The sequence below is a fragment of the Rhinoderma darwinii genome, chromosome 1 (genome assembly GCF_050947455.1).
Source record: "Rhinoderma darwinii isolate aRhiDar2 chromosome 1, aRhiDar2.hap1, whole genome shotgun sequence".
Lineage (NCBI taxonomy): Eukaryota > Metazoa > Chordata > Amphibia > Anura > Rhinodermatidae > Rhinoderma > Rhinoderma darwinii.
The window spans coordinates 34,227,941-34,249,714 of NC_134687.1; the positions used below are offsets into that span (position 1 = coordinate 34,227,941).

The 21,774-nt window shown below is 43.5% G+C and overlaps 1 protein-coding gene across 2 annotated transcripts in view; it reads left to right on the forward strand.

The window, feature by feature from the left end:
* Positions 1-21,774, forward strand: part of HTT (huntingtin) — a 182,880-nt gene that overhangs the window by 156,916 nt on the left and 4,190 nt on the right. For both annotated transcript variants that reach the window (XM_075857408.1, XM_075857398.1), the window contains 6 exons: positions 10,427-10,582; positions 12,888-13,078; positions 13,479-13,593; positions 14,827-15,040; positions 16,478-16,583; positions 17,042-17,204. In XM_075857408.1, the coding sequence (XP_075713523.1) occupies positions 10,427-10,582; positions 12,888-13,078; positions 13,479-13,593; positions 14,827-15,040; positions 16,478-16,583; positions 17,042-17,204 (945 nt within the window). The remainder of the gene's footprint in view (positions 1-10,426; positions 10,583-12,887; positions 13,079-13,478; positions 13,594-14,826; positions 15,041-16,477; positions 16,584-17,041; positions 17,205-21,774) is intronic.

Sequence of the window (21,774 nt, forward strand, 5' to 3'; positions counted from 1 at the left end):
TCTGTCCAGCGTATTGTCAAGTGAGGCCGTCATATGTTCCATAGTGTGAATTTCTCTAATTCTAGTCAGTAAGTCGATGTGAGAAGGAGGGGCAGTCTGTCTCTGTCTCCACTTCCAAGCAATTAGGGTTTTAGCAGCAGTGAGAAAGTGACGAAAAAGTCGAGCTAGGGGTTTCTCCAGGGACCTAGGAGGAACATTCAGGAGATAATGAAGAGGGTCTAGCGGAATATCCTGCTGTAACACCGCCACCGCCAAATCCCTAACCTCCAGCCAAAACTGTTGCACCAGGGAGCAGCTCCAAAAGATATGGAACAGGTCTCCCCTCTGGTCTCTACATCGCCAACAATCTGATGGGATACCCGGATTGAAGCCATGCAAGTGGGCAGGGGTATGGTACCAAAATATAAGAATTTTATATTGATTTTCTTTATATGTAGTACAAAGGGAAGTTTTAGCTGCATGTGGCAGATCATCTGGTCACAACGAGGAAGGGATGGATTTATTCAACAGGGTCTCCCACTTTGACATATATCTATGCCCAGGTGGAGGGGAGTTATCCGGGGACAGCAAAATTGTGTAAATAGCGGATATGAGCCCTTTAGTAGTGGTAGTATGGCGACACAGGTTTTTCAAAGCTCGTAGGTGTAGTGACCCGAGAGGATCTGAAAGTTTGTTGCATATAATGTCTAATTTGGAAATAGTGGAAAAATGTAGCAGAGGGGATGTTATGATGCCGTTGGAAATATGAAAACGGGTGAAGCTCTAGCGTGTGAGGATCAACCATATCGGCCAGGTGGAACACCTCTGCCCCCGTCCACAATCGGACCACTCGGGTGGTAGTACCCCCTGGAATAGTAGGAGTATATAGTACCGAGGTGAAAGGCGGACAACCCGACGCCAAACTAAAGCGTTTTTTGCAAGCTTCCCATACCTCTCGTTGAAAGCGCATGGGACCCAACAGAGACTAAGAAGGCAAGGCCAGCGGGTCGCCCCATAACAACGAGTTAGGGTGAACAGGAACCATCCACAATTTCTCAATTTCAGTCCACTCGTTGTATGCCCGAAGGGATACCCAACAGGGAATGCGGCGAAGATGGGACGCCCAGTAGTACTTCACAACGTCAGGAACAGACAACCCCCCCTGCAGATCGACCAGACAATAAAACAGATTTCGGGATTCTATGTCTGCCTGAACCTGAGGATGGAAGACTGCATTGCCCTCAGTTCCCCCATAGGTACTGCCACTGGTAGGGTCTCAAAGAAGTACAATAATTTAGGGAGCAGGGTCATTTTGACCGCTGCAATACATCCAAAAAAGGACATGGGGAGAGAACCACACCTGGCCATAAGTCTACGCAGTTCTACAAAAAGAGGAGGGAAATTAGCCTTGTAAACCGATGTCTAAGAGGGAGTGAGCTGGACTCCCAAGAAAGTCAGGGAGGCCTCCTTCCAGTTGTAGGTGTAGTTTTGTTTGGGGAGCATTAGTTCTTGGTGTGGGACATTAAGAGGGAGCGCTTCCGTTTTAGAGGTATTAGTTTTATAACCTGAAAGCCGCCCATATCTATGGAGAACGGTAGTAAGGGTAGGAAGGGAGGTATGAGGTTTAGTGATAGTCCAGAGAACGTCATCTGCAAATAAGGAGACCTTGAACTCTTTATCTTGTATCTTGACCCCTGCTATATCTATGGATTGCCGTATTTGAGCTGCAAGGGGTTCAATACAGAGCCGAATGATCAGAGATGTGAGACGATTCTATCAGAGAATCTGAAACTACACTAGAATCAATATTTTTCTTACTAAACATCATGAACTTAGTGTAGAGTGCCGAATAAAATGAGTTGTCCTTTTCTTTTGGGTGGAGGATAAGCCAAGAATCTAACAACTGGTGGGAGTGGAGGAGACGTTTCAAACGTCTTAGTATGGAGTGGGGCAAAGTGGTCGCTCCTCTTGAAGCATCCAGCTCAGGGTTCAGCACCAGATTAAAATCGCCACCTATTATCTGAGTACCCTCTGCGAAGGCCTGGAGGGAGTCCAGCATTACCCCTATGCAAGCAGTCTGGCCAGTATTGGGAAGATAGACGTAAACGTAAATGTTTGGGAGGCTATCGTACCCTTTAATGCAAGGAATCTTCCCTCCCCATCACAGCAAGTGTCCTTGAGTTGCCAAAGCAAAGAATGAGACCCCAATATACCCACTCCCCTGGATCTAGAGTCAGCAGAACAGCCATGATAACTATAGCCATATCTTCGGTCGGAAAGTTTAAGAATGCGGTCTTGTCTGAAGTGGGTTTCCTGGAGAAGAACCACTTGAGCTCGGAGACTCCAGAGATCATTGAGGAGCATAGTCCGTTTCTCAGTGGTGCCCAGGCCTTTGACATTGAAAGTGACCACCTTGAAGAGGGATGCCATCTGATAAAAAAAAAAAAAGGGGGTGTTAGGAGGCAAGGAAAGTAAAAAAAAAAGGGGGGGAAAGTCCCGCAAGGTCAAGAACCAGTTCAACCAAGGAGAAAGGTGTGAGTGGGGAAGAGTCATACAGGCGGACGCAACGCCTTCCGGTCACCGAAATCTGCTAAGAGAATACGAGAAGAGGACCAATGGAGAAGAAATAAGTCCTGTAGAGGGTGTGAGAAATAAGAGTATCTGTCCCAAGTCAAAAGCCAGAGGTGGGGGGGAGGGGGGGTCAGTAATAGTAAGGAGGCCACGGTGTTGGTAAGCCTCGCAGTTCATGGACTATAACAGGAAATCCATAGTGGGAGAGCAAGTCACCCAAACAATATAACCAAATATAGGTAAGCCCTGGAAAGAGAAACATGTTCATTGTAATGCTGTTGAGGCTGCAATCCTGTCTATCAATACAGTTCATTCACAATACTAATAGGCAGTAAGCGGAGCAAGATAACCGGGTATATTCGAACAGTCCCGAGCTAATAGCCAGGGGAGGGTCAGTGTGGGGAAGGGCATTCTATTGAGGATAGGCCTCACACTCCATAGACCACCACCCGAGAGAAGTGTCCAGATTAACTCCTTAATAACCATCCATCGTGTTGTGGCGTACCTTGCATTGGTGGTTTGGCATGACCTGTTGGAGACTCGTCTCCTGCCTGAGAGGGAGGCAGTGTTTCGGCCGCGGCGGCCATATAGTGGAGCGGGTGATGCCGATCGGTGTGCCACGGCTTCCCCTCCTCCTTACCATACCTCAATGCACCGCAGAGAGGGTAGAGGACGGTCCTTTCGTCCTGGTAGTGACAGGGCAGCAGGAGCTCCGGTGAAGTGCATCCTCACGGTGCCATGTCTTGGCCACGCCGCAGACCGTTTACTCTTATCCCTCTGTTGTTCAGCCCTATCATAGATTCTGTCGCAAGATTTTATATTCCACAGCGCATTGTACATTTCTAAGGGCTCATTCAGACGAGCATCTATGTCGTCCATGTGACGGTTGTTAAAACAGCGGCCGTCACACGGACACATGTATTTCAATAGGGCCGTTCACACGACTGTTGTTTTAACGGAGCGTGTGACGGGTCAGTGAAAAAATAGGACATGTCCTATTTTACTGAGTGTCACGCATCCCTCCATAGACTCTATTCACGTCCCGTCCCGCACGGGTGCACCTCGGATGTGAAAAACTTTTGTTTTCCACGTCCAAGGTTGGCAACACTCCTCTGAAAAAGAAGAAATATGTTACAGAAAGTTTTGCTCACCGCGTTTCCAATGCATTAGTTGGTGCATGTTGGTACAAGTTGAGTTAATCCATGTGCTGCAGGTGCTTGTAAATACTCCCAATGAAGTCCTGTGTCGACAGCAGGTATACAAGGTAATCGAGGTAAACCATGAAAGGTGTATCCAGCACTCAGTATAAAAGTTAAATGGTTTATTCACAGCTATGACTAAGGACCCTAGCCGTCTGAAACGCGTAAGCGTGGTCCCGGGATCTTTGTTTTAAACCTTCTGTTTTAAAATGACCGAATAAACCATTTAACTTTTTATAACGAGTGCTGGATACAACGCTCATCTGAATGTAGCCTTAGTGTGTTAAAGATTTAAGGTCCCATCAAAAACAAGATTCTCTCTCTGTAGTTACAGCGTTGGAGACAAAGTGCTTAACCCCTTCCGCTCAGCTCAGTACTATTACGTCGTGCTGAGCGCATCGTTCGGTTCAGCTCAGTAGTACTACTGACCTGAGTTAACACAGCGCAATCTTCCCCTGGCGCGTGTTTGAGCTGTGATACCTGCTGTTTCCGATAGCAGGCTATCATAGCTCAGTGTGCAGGGACCGATCGCGGTGGTCCCCGCCGATTTAATCCTTTAGAAGCCACGTTCAATAGCGATCGCGGCTTCTTAGTGGTTAAACCACCATCGACGGCCCGCTAAACTATAGCGGGCGGCGATGGTGACTATGGGAGCCGGAGGTCTAACAATAGTGTCCGGCTATGCCATCTACGGAAGCTTAGTGGGTCCTGACAAAGTCAGGACCCACTATGCTTGCTGTCAGTGAGTAGCTGACCGCTCTAATACACTGCACTACGCATGTAGTGCAGTGTATTAGAATTGCGATCAGAGCCTCCTGCCCTCAAGTCCCCTAGTGGGACAAAGTAATAGAGTAAAAAAGTTGTGTGAAAATAAGTTTTAAAAGTGATTAGGGAAAAAGGGGTATTTTTAATTTTATCAGTCCTTTATTAATAAAAACAAATAAACTATACATAATTGGTATCGCCGCGTCCGTAACGGCCTGAACGCCAAAAGGAGCGGAAACCCGCCATTCAGACAAGTAGCGCCAATCTGGACACTCCAGCAACTAGGGTAACAAGAAATTGATACTTACGACTCAGTGTGCCGAATACTTTTTCACAATACGATTGGGTTGGGACCCTATTCGTGCACCTACCCTGATCTAGTGCATTCCGAACCAATCTCTACAAAATTATGTTATTTATCCAGCGCGGTGAACGCCATGTAAGAAAGTAATAAACTCTACCAGAATCACAATTGTTTGGTGACTTCACCTCCCAAAAAATTTGATCGAAAGAGATCAAAAAGTCGCATGTACCTAAAAATGGTTCTGATCGAAACTACAGTTCGTTACACAAAAAAAATAAGTCCTCGCACGGCTTTATTGATGGAAAAATAAAAAAGTTCTGGATCTTAGAATAAGGTAACACAAAAAGTAAATTATTTTTTTACAAAAAGTATTTTATTTTGCAAACGCCATAAGACATAAAAAAAAACTATAAACATCTGGTATTGCCGTAATCGTATCGCCCCGCAGAATAAAGTGAATGTGTCCTTTATAGCGCACGGTGAACGCTATAAAAAAATAAAAATAAAAAACAATAGTAGAATTGCTGTTCTTTAGTCACCACGCCACTTAAAAATAGAATAAAAACTGATCAAAAAGCCGCATGCACCCCAAGAAAAGTACAAAGGATTCCTCAAGGGGTCTAGTTTCCAAAATAGGGTCACTTTTGGGGGGTTTCCAATGTTTTGGCACCACAAGACCTCTTCAAACCGGACATGGTGCCTAATAAAAAAGAGGCTTCAAAATCCACTAGGTGCTCCTTTGCTTCGGAGGCCGGCGCTTCAGTCCATTACGGCACTAGGGCCACATGTGGGGTATTTCTAAAAACTGCAGAATCTGGGCAATAAGTACTGAGTTGCGTTTCTCTGGTAAAACCTTCTGTTAAATAAAAAGGATTTTCTGCCAAAAATAATAAACATGTAAATTTCACCTCTACTTTGCTCTAAATTCCTGTGAAACACCTAAAGGGTTAATAAACTTTCTACATGCTGTTGTAAATACTTTGAGGGGTCTAGTTTCTACATTGGGGTGTTTCATAGGGGTGTCTAATATATGGGCCCCTCAAAGCAACTTCAGAACTGAACTGGAACCTAAAAAAAAAAAAATAATGAGGCAATACTTCACTTCTTACATTATACTGATAATGAGCCGTGCCCACCCCGAGATGACCCCAGTTTTGACCGTTTGTATAAACGGAGACCCCTATTAGACAGTTTCAGTGCCCGGTTTGCCCAAGCATTCACCCCCGAGAAGTGTATTTCTATTGATGAGTCCCTGGTACACTTTAAAGGGAGGCTTCAATTCCACGAGTACCTGCCGGGTAAGAGGGCAAGGTATGGCGTGAAGATATATAAGCTGTGAGAATGCATCAGGGTATACCTACAGGTTTAGGATATATGAAGGAAAGGACACCAGTACTCAGCCCCCAGAATGCCCCCCTTACTGGGAGTTAATGCAAAAAGTGTGTGGGATTTGGTGCACCCACTGCTGGACCAGGGTTACCACCTCTACCTGGATAATTTTTATACCAGCGTCCCACTCTTCAACTGCCTCACTCGCAGAAGTCATGCGGCATGCGGCACTGCTAGAAGAAATCTAAGACTCTGCAGGGCAAACACTCAGAAGGGGTGAGAGCAGGGCACATTCTAGCAGCAACATATTGTGTGTTAAAAGAACTTAAAGTCCCATATGACGCAAGAATCTCTTAAAAACCTTTATTGTACCCAAGCTTTTATATTTGATACAAGCACTACCGATATGGCTACCTAGAACATTCTTTGATAAGGTTAGGAAGATGTTCTCTGCCTTTTTGTGGAATAACGCTAAGCCACGCCTTAAATACAGGTTACTAATACAGAAACCGCATTTTGGAGATTTGCGGGTACCGGATGTATTCACTTATTATAGGGCAAATCACTTAAATAGATGGCAATCCCTGATTAATACAGCACAGTCCACTTTATATGTAGAACTAGAGCGAGAACTGCTTAGGTTACCAGACCGGCTTTTTCTTTGGGGCCTGAGATACTTCTCACCGAATTCTATTTGCGCTAGCACCTTGGTGAGGGGCATGATTAGGGTGTGGCAAGAGGTTAATGTAAAGGAATCTTTTATCTGACGATCATCCACTATTGCCTTTGAGTCTTCTTATCTGGTTGATACAAAAAGAACCACGGTAATCTCCTTTTAGAGACATCTTGACAATATAACCGTGTCGGAATTTTTGGAGTCTGAGTCTCCGGATTTGGTAGCTCTATTGCTTAGAACTACAGGTCTCCTATCTGATTTTATTCAGAAGCCGGATTTTCAGACCGTGTGTGACAAGTACAAAACCCGTTTTATCAGTTCTATAAATTTGTCCCCTTTTGAAAGTAAATTACAACAAATTATACCCCAAAAAGGTGCTCTCGCTAGATCATAGGATAGGCTATTGTTGAGGGAGAAAGAAGACAAACTAGACTGAATAGCTAGGTGGGAACAGGACTTCCACTCTACCTTTACAGAAGAAGAACAACGAATTATCTTGAAGCGTTCACATGGGTTTTCGCAGTGAATTAAAATTAGAGAAAACTCTTACAAATTTATATCCCGGTGGTATAAGACTGCGGTATGGCTGCATGCGATAAATCACCGGATATACCAGATACATGTTGGAGGTGTTCACTAAATAAGGGTTCTTTGCTACATATATGGTGGGAATGCCCCTTAATACAGGGATATTGGAAAGCGGTTATCTCTGAAATAAATTCGATATGTTCAACATCAATTTCTGATTCTCTTATGGTTGTCATCAGACTCCTTTACGCCCAGGAGACACGATTTAGCGACAAGTTTAATCACTGCTGCTAAGTTGTTGATCCCTTTACTATGGAAATCCACCAGGCCACCTAATATAGAAGATTGGGTTAGGAAGGTACAAGAGATACATAGGTTTGAGGAACTTATGCACTGGGAACGACAAACTAGGCCTAAATTTCTGCGTCTTTGGTCACCTTGGCTGGCCTACATGGATAAATCCAGATCTCCCTGATAAATTTATTTGGGGGTGTTATCTCGTAAAAGACGAAGACTAATCTTTGGTTATTGGGATGGGGAGCAATGTTTGTTCCACAAGATTTTGGAGATTCTACAATTCATATCACATGACATGTTAATGTTTTGGTTAACTCATTTTTTCACGTTTTGGGTATTAAAAACTCTGTGCCTTATTGTATTCCTAATAGCTACATCTTTGTGCAAGGACAGTTTGCAGGAATGTACTTTTTCACAATGTAAAACTGAGTTTGTAACATGTATGGTATATGATTTATTTCAATACTCTGTGAGATTCTCAATAAAAATTGTTTGAAAACAAAAACAAAACAACATATTGTGTGTCAAGTACAAGGACAAGAGAGATGTCACACCAGTACCCATGTACCTGTACAGAGACCCCCAAACCAGACTGCATCCTGGACTACAATAGGTACATGGGAGGTGTGGACTTGTCAGACCAAATCCTGAAGCCCTACAGCGCCATGCGGTGTGGTATAAGAAGCTGGCCGGGCACATCATACAGATGGCATTGTACAATGCGTACGTGCTACATCGATGTACAGGCCAGACGGGAGCTTTCCTGGAATTTCCAGAGGTGGTTATCAAGAACCTAATCTTTAGGGACCAAGAAGGGGGGGGCACCCAGTACTTCTGGAAGCGAGGCCACACGCATCGTACCAGGGCAACACTTTCCAGGAGAAGTTCCCCAAACTGGCAAGAAGGGAAGAAAGTCAAGAGGTGCAAAGTCTGCTATAAGAGGGGGATAAGGGATGACACAATATATCAATGTGACACGTGTCCCAAAAAAATAGAGCTCTGTATGAAAGAGTGCTTCAAAATGTATCATACATCCCTTGATTTTTAATTTACCCCAGTTTTACTTACCCTGATGTACTCCGCACAGCTTATCCCCCCTCGTCTTTCCCTTCTGAGCCCTGCTGCGTGCCCAGGCAGCTGATAACAGCCACATGTAGGGTATTGCCATACCCAGGAGAACCCACATTACAGTTTATGGGGTGTAGGTCTCCGGTCAAAATGCTCACTACACCTCTAGATGAATGTCTTAAGGGTGTAGTTTTTAAAACGGTGTCACTTCTCGGGGGTTTCAATCTAAACAATTAGTATTTAAGTGACTACACATTGTTTAGATTCTAATTTATAACATTTCCATGTGCTTGCCTCTAGAGGGAGCAGTTCCCAAAATTGCAGCATGGTCACTGTGGTAAAGCAACCTCATTGATGTATGCTGCAAATTTGGGGTGGACACACTCTCTCCTCTAGTGTCCTCACACAATCCCCCCTCCCTTCTTCTGGCTAGTGCCAGGAGAAGGAAGGGTTTGAATGTCTTCAAACCACCTACACTGTGTGCTGCCATTTTCTGAGCGACTGCACAGTGTAGGAGGATTAGATACAGGGCTCAACAGACAGTATCACACGGACATAATACACACGAACATAATACCCACGAACATAATACACACATCACATACACGAACAGAAATTACCTGCTCCTGCCACCGCCTCCGCTGGTCTACGCTCCTCTTCCTTGCACCTTCGCTTCGCATTCGCCGTTCCCACACAGACGGCGCACGCAACCGAGAATGGAACGGCTCCCGTTCGCATTCTTTATGGGGTTGTATGTGCCGTATTCCATCTCTGTATGTGTCGTTAATCGACACATACAGAGATGAAAAAAAAAAATGGCAGCCCCCATAGAGAAGTAAAAGTCAGAAAACATTAAAAAGTAAAACATGAGAACACAAATAAATAAAATTTTTGAAAATATTATATTAAAAGCAATATGATAAAAAAAATAATAATTCATGACACCTTCCCTTTAAGGGGTTAAAGGGTATGTCCACCTTTTGAACACCTGTTTTACATAAAAAGCTGATTAAAGCTGTACAAACACTGTATTACTTCATGTACTATTGCCATCGGACGTACGGCTGAGCTAGGATAGGATAATGCAGTAAGAGTTATTTTTCCAAAATCAGATTTATTTACAGTGTCTGGTGTAAAGAGAACACCCCTAAGAACGCAAATTACCCAAGCAAACTCTGTGTTGGAATTTAGCCTACGAAGAATACTGGTAGATTTCAGCTCTGAAGCCTGCAGAATTGTGAATGCAGCTCTGGAGTATAATGCAGGCATTCGGAAGGTGGACAGCAGGTGCTCCCCCTGAGATTTGCTTGCTAGGCCCTTTATTGCATATATATTCATTCATTATATATTGCATCCCTTTATGTACCCAGGTTAAGCCACATCGTATTGTAAACAATTGTAGTAGTCAGCTACTTTAAGATGGGAGGCATATCACCCCTAGCTACATAAACTGAGATTGGCTTGGTGCTCGTTGACCGTTAATGTTTACTGGAAGACCCCTCAACTTGCCGGTCTGTTACATGAATGTCAGAGGATGCCTTGTGTAAGGTGACAATGCAGAGCCAAGTAAGCGTAGACTATGCATACGAGCGATCATTAATGAATGCAGGGTATGCAGTGACTGTGCTTATTAATGTACATGTGGTTTTATTGTCCGTGCGTTACTCCGGCTCTGCTGTGTCATACCATGTTTGTCCCTCTCACCCACAGTTGCTGGCAGTATCTGATCTGTTCACCGAGAGAAATCAGTTTGAGATGATGTACACAGCTTTATCCGAGCTCCAGAAGCAGCACCCGTCAGAGGATGAAATTCTCATCCAGTATCTTGTGCCTGCAATCTGCAAAGCTGCCGCCGTGCTGGGAATGGTAAGATAAGCTCGCACAGCCTGAAGCTCGATCGCTCACGGTGGGAGAGAGTCTGATTGCCGTCCTAATTGCTTGGTTGTACATCTTTATGTTGTCCATTCCATTAGCTGTTCTTTCAGGACTATTATCTGCCAGCGTGTCAGGTGCAGTGGTGGGAATAGCGGACTATGTTCTCTTTGCGCAGTGGGGGGGGGGGGAGTGATTTCACGATTATCATTGTTTTCTGATTATATGTGATTACCTTTAGTGCCAACATATATTCCACACTGCGGTTTAGAAATTGCACTCATATCAGTCCCTGTTCTCAGTGGGGCTCACAATCTAACTTTCCTGCCTCAGGAAGATTAACTTAAAGGGAATGTGTCTTGAGAAAATGATCGAAAGTTTAAATCAAGTTTTTATTTTGTTATGGGTTTTTCCTTTTCCATGTCATTATATTAAAAAAAAAATAATAATCCTGAAATCTTGCAGTTTTCACTCTGGCCACTGAGTCTCATAATATACTGACCCTTCCTGTTCTGTAGAGATCACTTCTCAGCAGTCATCTCATTATTATCACAGGCAGGATTACACTGACAGGTAACACCTATATATAGATAACACAGGATCCAACATTCATAATAGACCGATCCTTCCTGTTCTGTAGAGATCACTCCTCAACGGTCATTTCATTATCATCACAGGCAGGATTGCTAAAAAAGACACTGAATGGCCACTTTATCAGAGACACCTGATTTTCAAGATTGGAGCTTCCGTGTACAGAAATTAGAGACGTGACCCCGGGTGCAGCATGAAATCAAGTAAGCAAGTTTTTCCATGGATCAGTTTCACTGTGAATCCACATTAGAATGGAAAAATCGAACAACTTGGATTGTGGCATGATCATCGGTGCTAGACTAGCCGGGCCCGGTATCTCAAAAACTGACAACCTTGTGGGGTTTTTCGTGCAACGGTGTGAAGACTAAACCGGGAAGGGTTTGATCGAGAAAAAACATTCCAGGGAAAGGGGATCCTGTGAATGTCAAAAACGTGTTGATGAAAATGGTCAGGAGGATGTGAAAAATCGTTGTGACGAACAGGCCGAATTCAACGCTGGTGCTCCAACTAACATGTCCGAACACACAACTTGTGGTTTCTTAGCACGGATGGCGTATAACCGCAGACAAGCAGTGCGAGTGCCATTGCTGTGTAAGGGAAACAGAAGAGCAAGACTCCAGTGGAATAAGGATCACAAAAATGAAATCTCTGAGCAGTGGAAAAACATCGCCTAGTCAGATGAATCCAGATTTCCGTGGCACCATGCTGATAGGAGGGTCAGAATTTGGAGCAGGCAGCATGAATGGATTATCTCTTCCTGTCAGGTGTGAACCGTTCAGGCTGGTGGAGGTGGTGTAATGATGTGGGGAATGTTTTCTTGGCCCACCCTAGGTCCTGTGGATGGACGTATGAACAGTAGGACTTACCTAAGCATTGTGACCGACAAAGTTCATCCCTTTATTGCAGCTGTTTACTCTATGGCAGAAGCGGCCGCTGCGAGAAGCTTTCCTGTCCGCATGGGCCAATTGTCCTGTAGAATGATTATAACACCTAGTGACGTCTATACAACAACAAATGCCAGCGGTTCTGAAGGCCAGAGGAGATCCAACGCCCTACTAGATGGGGGTCTCTGAAAAAGTGGCCGTTCGGTGTATATAGATCACACAGGATTCACCATTGACAATAGATGATGGACACAGCTCCCCCCCCCCCCTCCCTGCACAGTGACCTTTGCTCAGGTCACAGAGTATGCCCACTACGCTCTTCCATAGAAGTCAGAGTCTTCTCCAGACGTATTCTTTCCTACTTTCCATGTTGCTGCTGTAATCTATATATCTGAACCCGGTTAACAGAGCAAAAAATCGACAATCCGAAAATAAAAATAGACTAGAAGAAAATATATATTTTTCAGTATCTGGTTTTAATACATAAAAAGGAAAATATAGGTGATACATTCCATGTAAAAGAGTTCTCACTTTACCCTTTTTCCATTGCCCGATTTAGGGCACATGGATGTCATAAGTGGGGTAGGGTACAGAGAGGCACCAGGTATTAGCGGCTCTGGCGGACCCAGTCTGTCACTGTAGTACATGGACGGCCATTCATTTCCATATCCAGTATCGACACAAAAATAGGAGTACGTACAACCTGAAGCCAAGACCGCAGTGCCCTTAACTGTCCTGCATTCTATTTTTGGGTTCATGAGTGGACTATAGGGATGTAGATGCATTTTTGTTGCCGGAGACCAATATTTTCATTGTTTTCTCAGGATAAGGCTATAGCAGAGCCTGTCAGCCGCCTACTGGAGTCCACACTGCGGAGCACCCACATGCCCAGCCGCATCGGAGCGTTACATGGCATCCTTTATGTGCTGGAGTGTGACCTGCTGGATGACACGGCCAAACAGCTCATTCCTATCATCAGTGATTACCTGCTCTCCAATCTGAGGGGCATTGCACAGTAAGTGTCCTACTAGTGACTAGTGTTGTATTGCTCAGCTTGACCATAAATGAAGACATAATGGCAGTCTTGTCTGAAACCCAAAAAAGGGAGGTGCAATTTAAAGGGGTTCCCCCGCACATAATATTTTAATAAGACCTATGCTGTAGAAGTGTGATCATTGGGGGAGTCCTAACGCAGTGAACCCTGCCAATCCGATGGACGAGGTTGGGTCCTGGTCCCAGTTCTCAGCTAAGAGGCGGCTGTGTGCTCCGTGATTCTCTATCTGCATGAATTGGAGAGCCACAAAAAGCCCAGTGAGCCCCCACAATCACATTTGGTTTGACGTGACCAGTTTTTCCTGGGAAACCCTTTGAACCCCTCTAAATAACATATTCCCTTTTATTTCTTCTTTTTCCAGCTGTGTCAATCTTCATAATCAGCAGCACGTTCTGGTGATGTGCGCAGCCGCATTTTACTTAATAGAGAACTACCCCCTGGATGTCGGGCCAGAGTTTACTGCGGGCATCATTCAGGTATCATGGCGATGGGTTATCCCTACTGCAGGGTTAAAACCACCCCAAAATCTAACCTTTATCTTACAGCCATTGTTTGCACGGCATGTGCATGAGTGGAAATGGAAATTGTGCCATCAATTCCTGTTAAGTCTGGATCCGACTGATCCTCAGAGGCTGCAGTGACAGGGGGCGCCACTGAGCAGGAAGATGCAAAACCGCTGCATTGACTTGAATAGAGTTGTGTTGCAGTTCCCTATTCAATGAGTGGATGAGACAGTCACTCGGTCCCTTTGTTTTTGGGATGAGCAGAGGTCGGACTACGACAATTATAATGTTATGACCTATTCCTGCCATATGCCGTAACATCATAAGATGGGAATACCATTTAAGGACGGTGTATGGAAATTTAAAGGGGTTGTCTGGTATTATGAAATCATGGCTGCTCTATTCCAAATACTTCCCCACACCAGTCCACAGGTTGTGTGTGGTATTGCAACTCAGCCCCATTCACTTTACTGTAGCTGAGCTGCAATACCAGACACAACCCATGAACAGGTGTGGCGCTGTTTTTAGAAGAAAGCAGCCATGTTTTTTTTTTCTAATCCTGGACAAACCCTTTAAGGGAAGAAGTTCATGGTGTATTAAATAGAAATGTTATTTTTACAAAGAAATCTATTATAATACCCTTCGTTGCAGTAATGACCTTTGCAGAACTCATGAACAAGAAGAATTTTCATTAACTTTCTGAAGTGTTTGGGATTTTCGGGCTGGAGTTCCACAGCTCACTGCCAGTTTTAGCGCCGTGGCAATGTGACACAATAAGGCAAATTCAACTTTTCTATGAGGAACTGTCCTCATTACACTGGATTTCCAGGGTCTCGTGTTATTAAAGTTCATTGCCTCTTACTAGTGGTTTATTTGCTTATTATTTAAAATACTTCAGTTCTTGTTAATATGGAAATTCACTTTCCATTTACTGACTTCCTGATAAGCTGGTGTTCAGACACCGCTGCCAACCTGAACAAGCAGTGCTGCTGTGTAAAGTATGGGGAGAAAGAGAGCGGGAGACTATATATTTTTTGATGAGACAGGAGGTGGATTTCAGCCTTCTATTGAAGAAAAATAATTGAAAATTACTCATTGATATCGAACATAGAAAGTTTAAGGCCTCCATTCAGCTCCCGATTTTCTAACCATTACCTACGTGAAAGACTGTTCTCTGCAGCTGATATTTGTGCGCTTTGTCCTTAGATGTGTGGAGTGATGGTGTCTGGGAGTGAAGAATCCACGCCATCCATGATCTACCACTGTGTCCTGAGAGGCTTAGAGCGCCTCCTGCTGTCTGAGCAGCTCTCAAGACTGGACGGGGAAGCCTTGGTGAAGCTGAGCGTGGACAGAGTCAATATGCACAGTCCTCACAGAGCGATGACCGCATTAGGTTTAATGCTGACCTGCATGTACACAGGTGAGGGACCGCATGCTCTTTAGACGTTTCTATGTATTTGGAGCTCGGTTTTATATATAATTATGATATATTCTTGCGATCATGTGTTAAACTGCTACTAAAATTGTTACCAAAGGGACCCAGTGAATAGCCCCTTGAACAGGGTGGAGGGGCTAAAAATAGAGCACTTAATTGTTCTTTGGAGTCACATGATCCCTCTCAGCCAGTCAGCGGATCTAAAGAAAGGACTGGCTGAGCGGGATCATGTGGTACACCATGTGACTTCACAGAACCAGGAAGTGCTTTTGTTTTCGTAACCCTGTTTGACTCTTTAGGGGACTGTTTGGTGGATGTGATTACATTATTAGGATATTATACTGATCCTTTAGTTCAAACAGGTCTCTCATAGCAACAGGTTCTCTTTCTTTTTAAAGGACTTGTCCTCCTTCCCTCCCACCACGTGAAACAACGCCTCTCTTCTCCATGGGCTGTGACTGGTATAGCAGTTCAGCCCCATTCACTTTGGTGATAATAAACTTTAAAGGGGTTTGCCCATCACGGACATTTATGGCATATCCACAGGATATAGACAGAAGATATCAGCAGCACTGCCAGCCATAGAGCAGGACGGATCAAGTTTAAATCCCAACTTTGGGAGGGTGCTCGCAGCAAATCATCCCAGTCCAGGGGAAACAGCAGATCCAAAGAAGAGGAAACCGCAGCACCCCAGTAGACAAATAAGAATCCTTTATTCACCAAAGCATCACCTGCAACGTTTCAACCCTCACAGGGTCTTTGTCAAGCATTACAAAGACCCTGTGAGGGTTGCAACGTTGCAGGTGATGCTTTGGTGAATAAAGGATTCTTATTTGTCTACTGGGGTGCTGCGGTTTCCTCTCCTTTATTTATATCCACAGGATATGCCATAAATGTCAGATGCGGGTCCAACCTCCAACCTATCTCTTAGGCCTCCTAAACCCCGTTCTGCCGCTTGTAATTTTCCGACCATGTAAACCGAAAACGGCATAGCTCGCGTACTACGCTGCTTCCATAACTGCCATTCACTTCACTTGTAAACCGAAAACAGCGTAGCTCGTGAGCTACGCTGTTTTCCCGATAACATGGTCGGAAATGGCCAGCGGGAAACAAGAAAGTTAGAACCGGGTTTAGGGGGTCCCGTTCTAAAGATTAGGTGCATATCCTGTGGATATTCCATAAATGTCTATGACGGGAAAACCCTTTAATACCAAACACAGCCCATGAACAAGAGTGGTGATGATTCTGAAACACTAATCCCAGACAACCCCTTTAAGTCTTGAACTCTGTATGATGTTTCCGTGTATAATTTATACTCTGATATATTTGTACTTTATATGCTGTTCGCACTCAGACCACAAGCCACCGGAGGAGAGACTTCTGGAAACCAAATGATCCGATACTTTTTACTATTTAATCTAGGAAAAGAGAAGTTCAGCCCTGGACGTACAACAGAGCCGAGTCCCGCAGCACCGGACAGCGAGTCCGTCATTGTCGCCATGGAGCGGGTGTCTGTGCTATTCGACAGGTACTTGGTTTACTATTAATGCAATCCGAAGTGTTTTACAGAACGGCATCGTTCTCACTATGACTCTACAATGTTCAATTAAAGTGTCCTTTCTCCTGACACAACTGCTTTACTCCATTCCCCATGAAAAAAATAATGCTGGAGCATCTTTTCTTAGAACTGTACGATGTGCCGTTCCTCTGTTATCCCTCCTAGAAATGTATAATTAAACTGACAACTGAACATTACCATTCCCCTCGTCAATGGGGTGTCTCTATCCGGTCAGCATTGATTGACAGTATCAGAGTGTGTAGGGACAGGCCTTTCTGACAAGCAGAATAGTAATCTCCAGTTGTCAATTTATTCATACATGTCGAAGAGGAATGAAATAGGAGCGGCACAACGCATTGTACTTGCGGAAAGATGTTTCAGAATTGTTCTTGTTGTTTTTATGCATCTCATTTCGTTTTCTGTCTTAGGATACGGAAAGGATTTCCATTTGAGGCAAGAGTGGTGGCAAGAATTCTCCCTCAGTTCTTGGATGACTTCTTCCCGCCTCAGGACGTGATGAACAAAGTCATTGGGGAGTTTTTATCCAACCAGCAGCCCTACCCGCAGTTCATGGCTACTGTCGTTTACAAGGTATTTCAATCGTACATGATTGTGATTGTTTTTGTGAGAAAAACCCTTTAAAATTCAAACTCACTCCGTACCCTGCTGAGTCAGAGCGGAGAGATGTTAGGAAACTATATCTCTCACCCTGGCAGACATACTTTTAAATACTACTCTATATGTGAGAAGCTGAACCCATGTCAATCCGTGGATCCCTGGGTCGGGTTTAATCTAGAAATGTGGCAGTCTGTTTAAGATTTATTTATCTTTCAGGTCGCCTAACCACATGGATATATTAATAAAACACTTGGCTGTGGATCCCCTTTCTACTGTATCTGACTAAAATATTGCATTACATGCTAGCCATTTAAATAAATGGCCATCCATGTAATGCATTAAGGCTCTGCGATCCCCATAGGGGCTTTCCAGTAAGACTGGCTCATAGAAGTGGGTATTGAGTGGGGGATCCCTCTCTCTATTATGTCCCTATAGACAGGAGTTGCAGCCGTGGCTCTGCCTGTGCACAGAGATCTGTGTGGCCACTTTTTATCCAATTAACCCCTTCCCGCACCTTGACGTTAATGCACGTCAATGTGTGCAGTAACTTTGCGCACCTTGACGTGCACTAACGTCAGTGCTTTAACAGTTAACCGCCGCGCGGCGCTACACCGCAGCGGCGGTTAACTGTGCAGGGTGTCAGCCCTGCTCTCCCCGTTGCCGATCAGCGGCCTGTCGCCGCTGAAATCGGCAATTAACCCCTTCGATGCGGTGGTCAATTGCGATCACCACATTGAAGAGGTTTACAGCGGATCGGCAGCCCCCCACATGTATTTGCGTGGGCTGGCGATCCTTCTCACGGCAACCAGAGGCCAGACAATGACCTCCGGGATGCCATGTACGCAAGCCTCGGAGGATCAGCCTCCGGCCGGTCCGCCGGTGCTTCCTGTCAGTGTGACAGTTACGTCACAATGACAGAACACATTACACTACGTGTGTAGTGTAATGTACTCTAGCAGCGATCAAAGCTGCAAGTCTAAGTGTCCCCTAGTGGGACAAGTAAAAAAAAGATAATAAAAATGTTTTTGAAAAGTGTAAAAATAAAAGTTAGAAGTGACATAAACAAAGAATGCATTTTTTCCTATAATAAGACTTTTATTATAGGAAAAAAATTAACACGTTAAAAAAAGTACACATATTTGGTATCACCGCGTTCGTAACGACCCCAACTATAAAACTGTAATATTTTTCCCACACCGTGAACACTGCAAAATAATAAACGAAAAAACAGTGCCCGAATCACAGTTTTTTGGTTACCAACCCTCCCAAAATATACAATAAAAAGTGATCAAAAAGTTGCATGTACGCCAAAATGGTACCAATACAAACTGCAAACCGTCCCGCAAAAAACAAGCCCTTACACCGCGTTTTTGACTGAAAAATAAAAACGTTATGGCTCTCAGAATACGGTGACACAGAAAATAATTTATTTTATAAATAAGTGATTTTATTGCACAAACGCTGCAAAACCTAAAAAAATTATATACATCTGGTATCGCCATAATCGTATCGACCCGCAGAATAAAGTATAATGGTCATTTATAGCCCAGGGTGAACGCCATAAAAAAAAAAGAATAAAAAACATTGTAAGAAATGATGGTTTTTGGTCACCTTGCTTGCCAAAAAATGGAATAAAACGTGATAAAAAAAATTTCTGGTACCAATGAAAACTACAGATTGTCCCGCAAAGAATAAACCCTCACACAGCTCCGGTGGAGAAAAAATAAAAAAAGTTTTGTCTCCCAGAATATGGCGATGCAAAATGTGCAGAGTGTTCCAAAAGCGGATAAGATCGGGCGCCATTTATCAGTGCGACATCGGCCACATATCTGCGGATTATTGTTTATTTACTGCATTATTATACCCTCTTCTTATTATACCCTGATGTACCCCGCACAGATAACCTATGCCCCCACATTATAAACTGAAACACCAGCAAAACCCCAAACAGAACAACTACCAAGCTACATCTGCGCCCCAAAAGCCAAATGGCGCTCCCTCTCTTCTGAGCCCTGCAGCGTGCCTAAACACCAGTTTACGTCCATAGATATGGCATCGCCATACCCAGGAGAACCCGGTTAATATTTTATGAGGTATTTGTCTTCAGTGGCACAAACTGGGCATAACATGTAGTGCACTAAAATGGCATATGAGTGGAAAATTTTAATTTTCACTTAGCACCATCCGCTGCACATTAACCCCTGCGCGCACCACGACATAGCATGTCGTAGTGTGGGGGGTGATGTATGGAGCGTCGCACGTGAAAAATAGAGCATTTAAAACTGCAAAATCACTGTTTTTTTGTCACCTTGGCTCTACCTAAAAATGTAATAAAAAGTGCTCAAAAAGTTGTATGTACCAAAAAATGGTACCAATAAATGGTACCAATAAAAACGACCGCTCGTCCCTCAATAAATAAGCCCTGACACCGCTCTATTGACTGAAAAATAAAAAAGTTGTGGGTCTTGGAACGCGGGGAGGAAAAAACTAAAAAGGAAAAGAAAAAAATGGATCAGTCCAGAAAGGGTTAATTACTTTCTAATGAAAAACCATTTATGACCACACGTGGGGTATTGCCGTACTCGGGAGAAATTGCTTTACAAATGTTGGGCAGCTTTTTCCCCCTTTATCCTTTTGTGAAATTGAAAAAATGCAACATTTTAGTGGAAGAAATGTCGATATTCATTTTCACGGCCTAATTCTAATCCTGCAAAAGACTTGTGGGGTCTAAATGCCCACTATATCCCTAGATAGATTCTTTAAGTGGTGTAATTTCCACTTTTGGGGGGTTTCCACTGTTTTGGCCTCTCAGGGGCTTTGCAAATGCGACATGGCACCCAAAAACCATTTCAGCTAAATTTGAGCTCCAAAAGCCAAATAGCGCTCCTTCCCTTCTAAGCCCTGCTGTGGGTCCAAGCAGCAGTTTATTACCACATATGGCATATTTCCGTAATCGGGAGAAATTGTTTTACAAATGTTGGGGTGCTTTTTCTCCTTTATTCCTTCTAAAAATTAAAAATGGCTACCTTTTTTCAGAAAAAAAGTAGATTTTTACCTTTACAGAATAATTCCAATGAATTCAGCAAAACTGTGGGGTCAAAATGCTAACTTTACCCCTAGAAAAATTCCTTGATGAGTGTAGTTTCCGGGGCTTTCCACTATTTTGTTCCCTCCAGTGCATTTCAAACGCGACACGGCACTGAAAACTATACCAGCAAAATCAGAATTTCAAAATCCAAATGGTGCTCCTTCCCTTCTGAGTCCTGCTGTGGGTCCAAACAGCAGTTTATTACCACATATGGGGTATTGCTATAATCGGGAGAAATTGCTTTACATATGTTGGAGTGTTTTTTCTACTTTATTCCTTGAAAAAAATTAAAAATTTCTACGTTTTTTCTGAAAAAAAAGTAGATTTTCATCTTCACATACTAATTCAAATAAATTTAGCAAAAAAACTGTGGGTTCAAAATGCTAACTATACCCATAGATAAATTCCCTGAGGGGTGTAGTTTCCAAAATGAGGTCACTTTTGGGGGTTTTTATTGTTTTGGCCCCACAAGACCTCTTCAAACCTGACATGGTACCTAAAATATATGCTAAAAAAAAAGGAGGCCCCAAAATCCACTAGGTGTTCCTTTGCTTCTGAGGCCTGTATTTCAGTAAATTAGCGCACTAGGGCCACATGTGGGGTATTTCTAAAAACTGCAGAATCTGGGCAATAAATAATAAGTTACATTTCTCGGGTAAAACCTTCTGTGTTATAGAAAAAAATGTATTACAAATGAATTTTGTAAAAAAAAAATGAAATTTGTAACTTTCACCTCTACTTTGCTTTAATTAGTGCCAACCTGTCAAGTCTGAAGAGAGCTCTTACACAGCGTAGCCGCATTCAAACTAATTTAGGTTTTACCCAAAATGTGCTGTCCATGGAAAGATGAAAATCTGCTATTAAGTGAGACAAATTACAGCATTTATCTAGTGATCTGCATGGATTTGGAAAACAACCAGCTATCCAGCCTTCTGTATTTGGCGGAACTTTTTTTTCTTTGTCATAGAATATATCATCACAAAAATGTCATTATTTAAATCTGGTGTTTATTATAAACTTTTGTGTTTGATGATTTTTTATTTTTTTTTATGTGACTATTCCTATAAAAATCTTTTGGAAATATTGCAGTTTTCACACCGAAACACTCTGCTGACACTTCTGTTTTCTGAAGCTCACTTGTAAGCTTTTCTGTCTAGACTGGGACAGAGTCCGCAGAGACAGCTCTATTGTACTGCTAGAGGCCTAGATAAAGCAGGATAATAACATACACACAGATAAGAATTTATATGCAACTCCCTGGTCTCCGGGGGGAGGGGGCTGTACGCCATTACTTCCTGGAGACTGTAGTAGTAAATTGTCAGAGTTGCCATAAAGCACAAACACCCTGCTGCACGGCTACAGATAATACAGAAGTGTGTGTCTACAATATGGCCGCCCCAGGAAAGTTTAATAAAAAGAACTACAAAATTTCAAGCCATAAACAGAATAACATGT